Here is a 12,694-nt window from a genome sequence, read left to right as displayed (position 1 = left end):
GTAGTATTTGATCTGATTTTTGTAGGAAATTAGGGATTTTAAGAGGTGATGATGGGGAGTATAAAGGTAGGGAGAATGGAAATTAAAATTTTAAGTTTGAGGAACAGCAAGGCCAGTTTTTCTGGACAGTAGAGTACAGGAAGGGAAGGTTGGGGTCAGTTTGTGAAGGGCTTTAAATGCCAGGGGAGTTGTATTTTATATTTTATAATTTAAATAGATATTTGTTTATGATATGAAATTATAAGCTCCTGGAAGGACAATGGTTCTTCCAACACATAGGGATGTATGGAAGATGGATAGGCTTATGAGTTGGCTTGTATAGATAGAGGTGGAGATATTTGTAGCAGGCAATGTTAAAGGCCTAGAAGCCAGGAGAATAGAACTGGATGTATAGATCTGCGAATTATCTGTGTAGAGATCATGATAAAGTCATAGGAATTGATGAGGTTATTGGGAGAGTGTGTGGAGAGAGAAGTGAACTTGGAACAGAGCATTGGGATATACTCACTTAAGTATGATGGTCATCTAGTAAAGGAGAAAGAATAGTAAAGAGTTAAACAACAAAGCAACGATCATCAAATCTTGCAAAAAGGGAAAGTATGCAAGAGAAAAATGGTAGTCAGTTTCAAATGCTGCAGAAGTCAAAAAAGATGTGGACATTGAGAAAAAGAGACATTGGATTTTGCAGTTAAGAAACCTTGTTGCTGAGAAGTAAAGGGGGGGTCACACAAAGTGTCAGAGATGGGAGTTGAACTGAGGCCCCCTGATTCCATATCTAGTGTTTTGTCTAGTATACTATATTTGAGAGTCAATGTCTTTTTCTTGTCCATGTCTGAGTTTCAGGATCAAACTGGTCATAAAGTGGAGAAGGCATAATCTTATGTAATTGTCCTTTTCAACTTTCTATACTTAGTGTTTTTACACTTTGACTTTTGCTTTAATTAAACAGCTAATAACTTCTCAAAGACAGATTATGAATTGACTGCTGTATACTGAACCACACATTTCCTATCTAAGAAAAAGTCTAAAGTATATATGTGTGTATTTTTTTTTCCTACTGCTGCTAATTTCTGATGCGTATGGCACTTAGCACCTTCTTATTCTCTTAAATGTACTATATTCTTGAGTCCTGAACTCCTTATACTTCAATATCCTGACCATTTTCCAATGTAGTTTTTGCTTTCCTCTCCTTTCTCCATTTTCTCACTGAAGTAACAAAGCATCAAAATATGACAACTTAGTTTGCAGTATCTTGTCAAGTTATTAATAGAGCCTCAGCTTTTCTACTTCATCCTCCATAATACATGATAATATATCAGCTTCAGTTATCTTTATAGTTGTCTTATTAACTTATAATCGTGAACCTAGCAAAGTGAAATGGCCAATTATATTTCATTACTGTTTGGGGGCTCTAAGAGAATATGTGAGTCATTCTTCTATCCATCTGCAACTTCTTTACAATTTCTGATATCTATAGTGAGAGTGTCTGTAATGGTCCATTTATCATTGAATAAAGATTGTGTATTAAGACCAGTAATAGTTAAATAAAGTGAACTCCTCTCTCACAATACAGGTTCATTTTGGAGGAAGGGAAAGATTCTTTACCACCAACCTCCTAAGACAAAGCCCCTGCTTTCAAGCCTAAAATGTAGTTGTCATACAACATAAACACATTTAGGGAAATAAGCTATGGATTTTTGAAATAAAGAAATTTGTAGTCTTTGTGATTTGGGCAAATCACTTAAGCTAGTGTCACAGTTTTCTCACCTGTAAAATGAGTGGGTTGAACCAAGCCCCTGCTCAGTTCTAAAAGTAAAAATCAATATATAGGTGATCCTTTTTTTTTTTTTTGCTTTTGTAAACAATTTTTTTTACTAATTTTTTTAACCTAACAGAATTTAAATACACAATAAGAAAAGAAAAAGAAACATTATAAACTTAAATATTAAAACTTAAATACAAAATAAGAAAAAAAAAGTATTGCCATATGCACAGCAGAACATGAGAGGATTCAAAATATACAAAAATAAATTTTCCTTTTCAAGAAAGCCTATATAAATACTGTACATTGTGTTCAAAGCTTTCCATCTTTTCTTTGCTTCCTTATAAGTTTTGTTATGTTCTCTGCTGTGCGCTTTTACTTTGTTCTTTTTTTGCCCCTTCTTCCCCCCTATCCAATCCCATTACACATGCTTGATGGCATAGGTCAAAGTGATACAAGTTGATTTTGATTTTCCTACAGAATATTGCGGAACAGGGGTTTGTGTTCTTGTTATCAAGGACTGATTTTATATACAAACTACTACAAGCATCATAGGTATTCAACCATAAATTGTGTGTGTGTGTTATACTGTAAAACACTTTTTAAATTGTATATAAATTAAGGGTAACATAGTATCTAGTCACATACTTCATATTCAATATTTTAGTGAACTGCAAAAAGTTACCCAATTCTGGTTTCTTTTCTGATTTTTTAAACAAATTAGAAGATTAAGGAGTGCCATTAAGGTCAGTAAATTCAGAAAGTATTCTAATGGGAAATTTTAATAGTCATTTGAAGAGACATTTAAGACCATATGATGTCTGGAGGTGGCGGGGTGGTGGACAGACACTCAAGCGATGTTTGATTTGTTTTTCTGTTGTTATTTTCCCCCCACCATAAATTTCTCTGTAACAGCTTAGGCTAGATTGTAAGTCGTTCTTCTGTCTTGGAAACAGTGGAATTGGAAATATTTTTCCAATGACATGTAGGTAGTACTGTTAGCTTCACTTTTTTACTTTATTTTGCAAGGCATAACTTACTTTAAAATGTGTGGACCATCCTTCTTTTGTAGCAAATATTTTCATCCTTTAAGCTCTTTTACTACTTGTTACTTCATATTGGCAAAGTCTTGGAGGTTTGGGGTGATTTGCACCAAATTCTGAGATCACAGGAGTTCTGGATAGCAGGTATTCTTCCATACTGGCAATATTTCCTCACTTTGCCCCTGTAGTAGTGGATTGTTTCATTAGAGACTACTTTTTAAAATCCTTTATTAGCCATAATTAAAGTATAACTAAGAAGGCTTTAAGTAACTCATCTCTTTTTAGTAAAGTAAATATACTAGAATTAATCCATATGCAGTCTTTCAAATAGCCACCTGAAGAAGTTCTTTATTTCAGTAACACAGCATTCGATCACAGCATTTTGGAGAGGCCATTACAGTCAGTTTACTAGCCACACAATAAAGTTCACCTTTTTAGTTTATGTATTCCCCTTGAGTTGCCATTTTTTTCTCCTCCTTCACTTTAAAATAGCTGCCCATTCTTTGTTCTGTTGCTGCCATTTGCCACTTGAATCAAGAAAACCCATAGAGCGAATTGGTTGATTTTGAGCAAATAAGACTCAAAAATGTTGGATTGCCTCTAGTATAAGCAGTATTGGAAATACTGGGGATAGTCAAAATAAAAGAAGGCACAGTTCGTCTTAAAGGTTTTCTACAGGAAATTAATTTTAAGGCATGTGTTTAAAGAGAGGGGAAGATAAAGGCTATCAGGAGGGTCAAAATAGCATGTACAAAACACAGTCTGTTCCCTTGTGTCTCTGTGGTGGTGGTGGTCATGTGGATTACCCAGAGAGAGGAAACCACTTTATTAGATGATGTGAAAGAGGGTAGGGTCAAAGCACCTGGGTAATGATGAAGATCATATTTCTGTCTGATCTTGGCCAAGGTTGCCTTAGGCAACCTACAAACTGTCAGAAGAAGTAATTTTACCTGATACCTTAAAGGGGCTAAACCAAGGAGCTAACTTCTGTAGTGCATGATCTTTTAAACCCAGTTTACAACTGGGGTTAACAACCAATTCCAGACACCTTCTGTGGAGCTGAGGACTATTAATATCCAACAGGCCAACACTCGTGGGCTTAGTGTAACACTAGCTATGTTTCTTTCTTGCCAAGTAAAAGCTCTGAACCCCTGGTCTTTTGTGGGGTTACTCATTTCCCCACCTATGTCATAGACCCTTATCACTAATGCTTTGGGTGCATCAAAATGCACGATTTTGAGGACTGATTTGGGGTTCAAGTGCCTGTGCTTTCTAATTTTGAAAATACTTTCATCTCTCCCTGTGTTTAGAACCTACATACAGCATTAGGGCTATTTGAACTTTGGTTTACATCTTGTTGGTCTTTGGTATTAGGTAACTTTTTATATCAAATAAAGTGAGGGAAGTACCCTATTTCATCTGGGGGCCAGTTGGAATAGAAGAGCCTTATGAAGTCTATTAAATAATAGGTGTTACTGTTATTTTACACCAACTGATTAATAGAAGTTTTCTTCTTTAGGAGTTATCCAATGTAAACAACTTATTTGTAGAAGTGTATTTTAATATGAATGTTGGACCTTTATGAGCTAAATTAAAGTAGATGAGAAAATGAAGGAAATTCTGTTTGATACAACTTCTCTCCTCTCTTCTCCTCTCCTTTCTCTGCCTTTCTCTCCCTTCTCTCTCTTTTCCTTCCCTCTCTATGTCTTTCTTGTTCCTTGTTCCGTCTGTCTTATGTCTTACCCATCCCCTTCTATATCATTCTCATTCCTTTTGCCTTTTTCTCTTCTGATTGCTCTTTCTTTATTCTTTCTCTTCCTTTATTCTCATTTTCTCTCTTCCTTTCTCTGTTCTCTTTTTTCTCTCTCTCTCTCTCCCCAGACCAGAATCCGTAGAAGCTAGCCCTGTGGTAGTTGAGAAATCCAACAGTTACCCACACCAGTTATATACCAGCAGCTCGCATCATTCACACAGTTATATTGGTTTGCCCTATGCGGTAAGTGTCATGCACTTAAAAGTAATCATTTGACATTTTAATTTTTAAGTCTGTTAGTTTTGAGAAGATGTTTATAATATGCTTAGTTTGCATCTGAAAGTGTTAACTACTTTGACTTGATTTTGTAGCAGTGGATGAACTTATAATTTTGAAAGCTAATTGAGGCCATGGAATACAGAGATTTTGTTTCTTTGAGCAGGAAAAATGGAAGAAAAAAACAAAAACATTTGAATATTCATAGATTTATGAAAACCTAATCTTAAAAACAGCTTGACATCTAGTAATAAAATATGGGCATGTGGCAATATTTGTGACATTATTGCTGCAAATTCTGGTACAGGCTTCATAGTATTTCTGCTCTTTGCAGAGCTAAAGGGAGAGATTTGTGACAAGTGGGGATGTTTTATATTTTTTATTTTGGTTGTGACTTGAAGATGAGGTAGGGATGGTGGCATAATCTGGAGGCTCTACAAAAAGATAAACTTTGGAAGAGAGGAATGATAGTAAAATGTCTGGCACAAGTCAGTATTTTAAGTAGAATTTGACTAATTTTTTATAAATATGCAAATTGAAGTGGTGGGATTGTATCTTAAAATAACATTACAGCTTAGTGCATTTCAGTGTTCCAATAAATAATATTGTGCTGTTTGTGTTTATCCAGGACCACAATTATGGTGCTCGTCCTCCTCCAACACCTCCAGCTTCTCCTCCTCCATCAGTTCTTATTAGCAAAAATGAAGTAGGCATATTTACTACTCCTAATTTTGATGAGACCTCTAGTGCTACCACCATCAGCACATCAGAGGATGGAAGCTATGGTACTGATGTAACCAGGTGCATTTGTGGTTTTACACATGATGATGGATACATGATCTGTTGTGACAAATGCAGGTAAAATATTTCCCACCATTACTGTATGTTTCACATAATTTCTTCTAACTTTGAATCTTTAGTACATGGCAGCACAGATAACTTATCACTTTAAAAGAATCTCTAAATTATGTTATTTTTTTTAAAAAAAGTGGGAAGCCTGCCACTATTACAATATTGCCTATTTCGCTCCTAGCAAAAGGCCTTATGAAAAAGCTATAATTAGCTCTTCTAGCCCCATCTTTAATTGGATAACAGGTGACTGCTTCCAGACTTTGTCTATGTGGCAATAGAATCTGTATAACCAGTTTAAGAACAACAACAATAATATTTTTCACAGCAGGAGGGACAGTTTGTGGATAGCACATAAGTATTTACTTAAAGATATGTTTGTACTGTGTAGTCAGTTCTTATTATCCACTTTGGGGGAATTATACTTTTTAAAATTGATGTTTGTTTGACCTGACTCTCTCACCTCCTTTTGACTTGCACCTTGCAGCACTCTGGAGTCTCCTTGAACCAGAACCACAGTCTCCCCTCCCCCAACCCTGGTTCAGCCACCAAGAAAGGCCTCCTCCCCTAGAGAAGGTGTGATTGGGACAGAAAGTGGGTTTTGTTTTTTTTTGGTGGGTGGGGAGGATGGAGAAAGGGGATAGGAGCTCAGCCTGAGTCCATCCCTTGCATGGGCTGGGGAACAACAAAAGAGTTGAGTAGTGAGATAGGATGGGAAAGGTGGATAGTTTTGTAGAACTTCCTGAGTCTGGTCTGCATAATGTGCCCTTTTTATTTGAATTGAAATGGTGTTAATTCCCAGAACGTCAGGATTACAAATATTCAAATGTGAGTATTAAAATAAATTCCAAGTTGGGTTTTTTGGGGTTTTTTTTGGTATTATTTGTGCTCTTGATCCCTTCCATTACCAAACACATACAAATCAAGAGTTAATTTTGTTTACATTAAAAATCCAGTTGGATTCTCTTATTTTAGTGTTAAACTTTTGCAAAGAAAGTAAAAATTCAAAATTTAACATTTTCCTTTTATTAAAAGGTATAACAGTTCTAAGCAAAATACGTATGTATATATTGGGGCATATTATGAAGTTGAAAATAAGAATTTCATTTCCTAAGCCTCCTATCCTTATGACAGATTTTGAAATAAATGTTTAGGGAATCAACTTCTTGAGTATTTTTGCCTGCCTTGTCACCTTTAAATCAGCTATTAGAAAATGTTTTTTCCTTATCATAATCTATACTTCTGTCAGTTTTCTTTATAATAGTGAATATTGTCTGATATCATAACGTGCTTTGTGGTATGTTTTCATTTCAGTGCCAAAATCTGAACATTTTTTCCCATTTAAATTGTCTACATGGCTTGTAGTAAATAGTTCTCAAAGAATTTGACTATAATTAACATCAGATTATATAGGTTAATGATCTATAGATTATCCAGACTATATGATTTTTCTCAGATGATCTCAGAGAGGATTCTCATTGATGTATATTTTTCTGACTTTTCTTTCCTCATTCGCTTTTGTGCAGTGATTCACTGCCTGTGTTCATTTTTCAAATGCATACTTCCAACACTGATATCTTATTCTCAGTTCAGTCCTGTATTTCATTTGTCTCCATATCACCCTTTACTTGGGTGTCGTACTGACGACCAAAACTTACTGTGTCAAAAACTGAACATGGAAATTCTCTCCTCCTTCAAACAAATACCACTTCCTAGCTTAGCTTTTATGATTGACTATACTGTTGCTCTTCCAGCTCTAAAAGCATAGGACTTCATCATTTGTTCCCCTCTTTTTCTCTTTTCATTGTATATCCTGTCCCCAAAATCCAATTAGTCATCATCCTATCCCATGTTATCTCTAATTTATGGATTATAAATAAAAAACAGATAACATTTCTACACTTACTTTCCCCTTAGTTCGGATATTGTTCATTGCACACTTGGATTATTTCACTAAATAGTTTTTCTAAGACAGAAGTTGATGAAGCAAATTGTCTAATAAATGTAGTTGATGAAACTGAGTTTTCTCGGCAGGATAGCCAAGATATTTATAAACAAGTGCAAATACATGTAATTTAAACAGTGAAGTGTAAGGCCTAATAAACATTTTGAAAAGAAATTGAGATGTTTATTGTCTACAGTCTAGTTGTACTAAGTACGTTTGGGTGAGATGATTAAAGAAAATAAATTTGAATTTAGACTTTTTCAAACTTCTCTTAGATTCTTTCTTTCTCCATTGTCACTTTTTATCCTACTCAATCATCTTTCACTCATATGAATGATTTCAATAGCCTCCTAACTGATCTTTTTTTGCCTTTAGGCTTCCCTGTTTCTAATTATTCCCTGAATACTGTTGCTGGATTCTTTATAAAGTAGAGATTTCAAAAACGTATAATAACCTTCCAGTATTGGGGAGCAAGGGTATAGTGCTCATCTAAATAGTTCACTCTGGGTACTTTAAGACCTTACATAATTTTTTAGTTTCTTAAACTCAGATTTAATTGGGAGAGGAATTATTCAACTTATTCTCACCCTATCCCCAAAAGCACCACAGTAACCTCTATTCTATCCAGTTTGATCGCTTTACTGTCTTCCTAATACTCTGTGTTCATATCTACCTTCACATTCAGTCTTCAGTCCCTCACTTCTAGTCTTCCCAAGAAAAATATACTCATAGCTCAAGTTTGATCCTCTCCAGGAATTTTTTTCTGATACTCTAAAGGTTCATCTAGCCATCCCTGAACACCTGTATCTCTTGCAGGTAATTGAATTTAATTTAGCAGGTGTGATATATGATCTTCTTCTATTCTGATTGTTTTCTGTAGCAAGATTGTAAGCTCCATGGGGGCAGGGACTATGTCATATACTCTAAAAAAATTCCTGACAATACTGTGCTTGGCACATAGTAGGTAATCATTAAATACTTATTGAATTGAACTTCATATCTTAAGTTTTGAGAGGTCTTTTCTAATAGTAATTTGTTTTCTTTTTTTTTTTTATTTTTTCAAAGTGTTTGGCAACATATTGACTGCATGGGGATTGATAGGCAGCATATTCCTGATATATATCTGTGTGAACGTTGTCAGCCTAGGTGAGTGGTAGTATGTCTGGTGATATTTATATTAATGCTATTAACTCACTTACCAGAAATCAGAATTCTGAACTCAAGAAGTTGATTTATTAAGTCATAGATTCACTGTACAGTGTTACTGGAAGAACACTACCCACCTACCACCCCCAAAAGAACCCCAGAACTTAAATGTGTCTGTCTTATCTTTGCTATTATTTCTTTTCCCTACTGTATTTCTGTTAAAGCCTGAAAATGACCACATTAAAACCAGTTTTGATACATAAAGGCCAAGCATACTTTAGTTTAATTACACAGGCTGTTAGGAACTAAACAGTCAGATAAGGCATACTCTACAAATCTGCTGATCATCGTCAAATAGACATTTCTCGGATAGCTATATGATATTCCAACAGACAGTGGGGTAAGTGTCTGCCAAGCAAAGACTGGGTAGTTGAGTCCTTTGTTTTGTTTACAGCGTGGCAAACTATAGATGTTAGTTGGCAAAGATATTGGAAAGGCAAATAAATTTAAGTGATAAAAGAAAAACAGTAAAAATTTTCTTGGATGATAAATTAACGTGTTGAAAAGTATTGAGTTGAATGAAATGAATTTTTAAAGGCTTTGAGGAATTGCTGTTTCTAAAGAGAACCAAGTAATGTTGCTAGCAGCTTAGATATTAGCTTATTTGTTCTTAAGAGTTTTGATGAACATTTTTAGTGTAGCAGAATGTTAATTCAAGGTAACATTTAAGTACTATTTTATCAGTTATTTTTCCCATATTTACTTTCTAAAACTTTGCTACATTCCTAAATGTTAATTTGTTAAATGCAAGGCACAAAATCTAGAGCTAAGCTTTGATTTTCAAAATAAAGGTCTGTGAATTAAAATAAAGTTCACTAAATAGGGATCCACATAGAAGGGCATGCGTAGTGCATTATATATGAAGCCAATTCTATAAAATAAGTTCTTTTAAGGCTTAGTATTTTTTAAACAGGTAAGTTTCATTCATATCCATATCCATACATCTACATTATATATGTGTGTATGTATGTGTGTCTGCATACACATACACACACACAGAGTAGCTTTATAACGAACTAATTATCTAATTTTTTTGTGTGTGTTAGGAGTTTGGATAAAGAGAGGGCCGTGCTGTTACAACGCCGGAAAAGGGAAAATATGTCAGGTGTGTAAAAATGGAAAGAAATATTGTAAAAGTTTATGCTCTGCTGTGCTGAATGTAAGTCTGTTGGATTTAAGAAAGACTGAGAAATGACATATTTGAAATACATCTTATTAAACACTAATTGATCTTAGTGTTTAATCTTGTTGAGAATATTTTAAATACACATTAAGGGAGATATTTTGGCTTTTTTTGAATTTGCAGCTATAAATGTTCTTTATTATTGTGTTTCCTGTTGTGGTTTTTGTGCTGCCTTATTTTATCATACAGTTTCTTTAAGGGTGATAAAGTTTTGGGGGATTTTTTGTTGTTTTCTTCTTAATACTCAACAGCTATTCGTTTTTTGAAAATTAAATGCAGGTTTTGCTGGCCAGCACCTTAATCATGTAAAATAATAGTTCTTATCAAACATTTTGGTCTCAGGACCTTTATATATTCTTAAAAATTATTGAGAATCTTCAAGATTTTTTATGTGGATTATATCTATCAATATTTATTGTATTAGAATTAAAACTGATAATTTTAAAAAATGTTAATTCATTTAAAAATAATAAAGCCATTATGTTGTTAACAAATAACATTTGTAATTAAAAACGATTATGTTTTCAAAAACAAAATAGTGAGAAGATTGGCACTGTTTTACATATATTTTTGCAAATATCTTTCATATCTGGCTTAATAAAAGAGTTAGATTCTCATGGCACTGTTTTACATATATTTTTGCAATTGTCTTTTATATCTGGCTTAATAAAAGAGTTGGATTCTCATATCTACCCATATCTTACATATTCAGTCTGTTGCAGTGTATTGTTTTGAAGAAAATTCTGCTTCACATAGGTACGTAGTTGGAAAACAGATGAGTATTTTTATAGGGAAGTAATGACTTAATATTATGAAAATCATTTTGACTTCAGGGACCTTGCAGGGGTCCAAGGACCACACCATGAGAACTGGGTGGTCTAGCACGATCCTCTCATCAGTGAATAAACTGAGATTCATGAGAGCTTAAATAGCTTGACCAAGGTCATACAGCTATTAAGTGGGAGAACAGACAACAAAGATCCATGTCTTGTGATTCCCAAGACTATTGTTCTTTATACGGTGCCATACTTCCTCTGATCTAAAAGTAATGTATTTGTAAAATTTCATTCATAAAAGGATTTTTCCCTTCAAAAGACTATTTTTTAAAATATGGTAGTGTGCCACCTTAACCAATGGATTTTAAATGAATTAAATTTGTTTTTATTCATATTTTGTATTTCAAGGGGGAAAAATAATCTTTTATGCAAAGTGAAGTATACTGCCTATAGGGCTATAATAGCATTTTGGGTTAAAGTGGGAGAATGATTTTTTTAAATGTTTTCTTTTGTTTTAAAGAAATTATGTGGTTTCGAAAGACTAGAAGAGCTTTTAGTTTATAATATGGACTAATAGTTTTATTTTTAGACATTACATTGAGGGTGGGGTTAATTTATTTTTTTTATTTTGGGTTTAAAGATGGTGATACCAGTGCAACAGAGAGTGGTGATGAGGTTCCTGTGGAATTATATACTGCATTTCAACATACACCAACAACAATAACTTTAACTGCTGCGAGAGTTACCAAGGTCAATGATAAGAAAAGGAAAAAAAGTGGGGAAAAAGAACAAAATATTTCAAAATGCAAAAAAGTAAGTTATATTGGACAATTCTTATGACAAAGAAAATTTGCATATAATTGCAGAAATAAAACATAGGTATGTGGCTGCAACTGCTTTGTTTGTTGAAAGACAATTATAATAAGTTTATCAATTGATTAATTTTTCCTGTGAGGGATTTTCATATTAGCTATATAATTTAGTTAATAAGGTCCTTCAAGAGATTGGTGAACACTAAAGTGGCTATAAGCCACTTTATTATAATAGCTTACATTTATATAGCACCTTAGGTTTTACAAATTACTTTATACTATTTATTTATAGTGTTTAATAATTAAGTTTTATAATATTCAGTAAAACATTTTCCACAAATGCTACATGTGGAATTTGGGTTAAGCATGTAGAAATTTTGTAGGTCTTAGTAATTGTTCCAGAAGGAACCCTTTTAAAAGTCATCCAACTTAAAATGGCACCATCACTTTATGGATTTCTCTTTTTGTACCCAAGTATGACAATGTAGACATACGTTAGGGCTTTTTTATATTGCTAATTTCAGTTTTTCATTGTCAGATTTTTGCTTTTCTAAAAAAATCTCATGGAAAAACTTAAGTGTTATGACCATTGTATATATTCATGTATATGTTCCCAAATGTTTTATTTAAGTACTTAAACAGCCTTTATATTTTGCTGTTTATATAAAGTCATATTTTAGGGTAAAGTTCAATCCGTCTTCATACATATTTTACTTCAGGTGGGGTGCGAGGGTTATTGTCGACTCCACTATGTGAAATATCATGATGTTAGAAAATGAGGGTATAGGACTCTAATTTTCGTTGAGATACTCTTGGCAAAATGGTGGTAAAATTGAGTATATTTAGAAGAGACTAATGGGTTGTAAGCAATTTTTTAGTTTACTGTTCTTTATGGTTGATAAAAATTCTTTGAATAGCTTATGTCTAAGAAGAACAATAAAAGAAAAACTACACTTGCACTAACTTCTGTGACTTATTTATAGTATATGATACTTGATGTTTCAAAAATTGAAAATCTGAATGAGAAAACTTTAAAACACTAGAATAGTGTAAAGTTAACCATTAAGCCATATATCCTCCAAAGGTTTT

General features: G+C 33.6%; 1 protein-coding gene across 1 annotated transcript in view; it reads left to right on the top strand.

The window, feature by feature from the left end:
• Positions 1–12,694, top strand: part of KMT2E (lysine methyltransferase 2E (inactive)) — a 67,338-nt gene that overhangs the window by 17,996 nt on the left and 36,648 nt on the right. Inside the window, 5 exon segments of the mRNA XM_036759031.1 lie at positions 4,687–4,801; positions 5,463–5,692; positions 8,694–8,774; positions 9,881–9,939; positions 11,434–11,606. Coding sequence (XP_036614926.1) covers positions 4,687–4,801; positions 5,463–5,692; positions 8,694–8,774; positions 9,881–9,939; positions 11,434–11,606 — 658 coding nt within the window.

Source organism: Trichosurus vulpecula, chromosome 5, assembly GCF_011100635.1.
Source record: "Trichosurus vulpecula isolate mTriVul1 chromosome 5, mTriVul1.pri, whole genome shotgun sequence".
In the NCBI taxonomy this organism is placed as follows: Eukaryota; Metazoa; Chordata; class Mammalia; order Diprotodontia; family Phalangeridae; genus Trichosurus; species Trichosurus vulpecula.
Note: the sequence above shows the minus strand (reverse complement) of the source record. Positions and strands in the feature narration are given on the sequence as shown.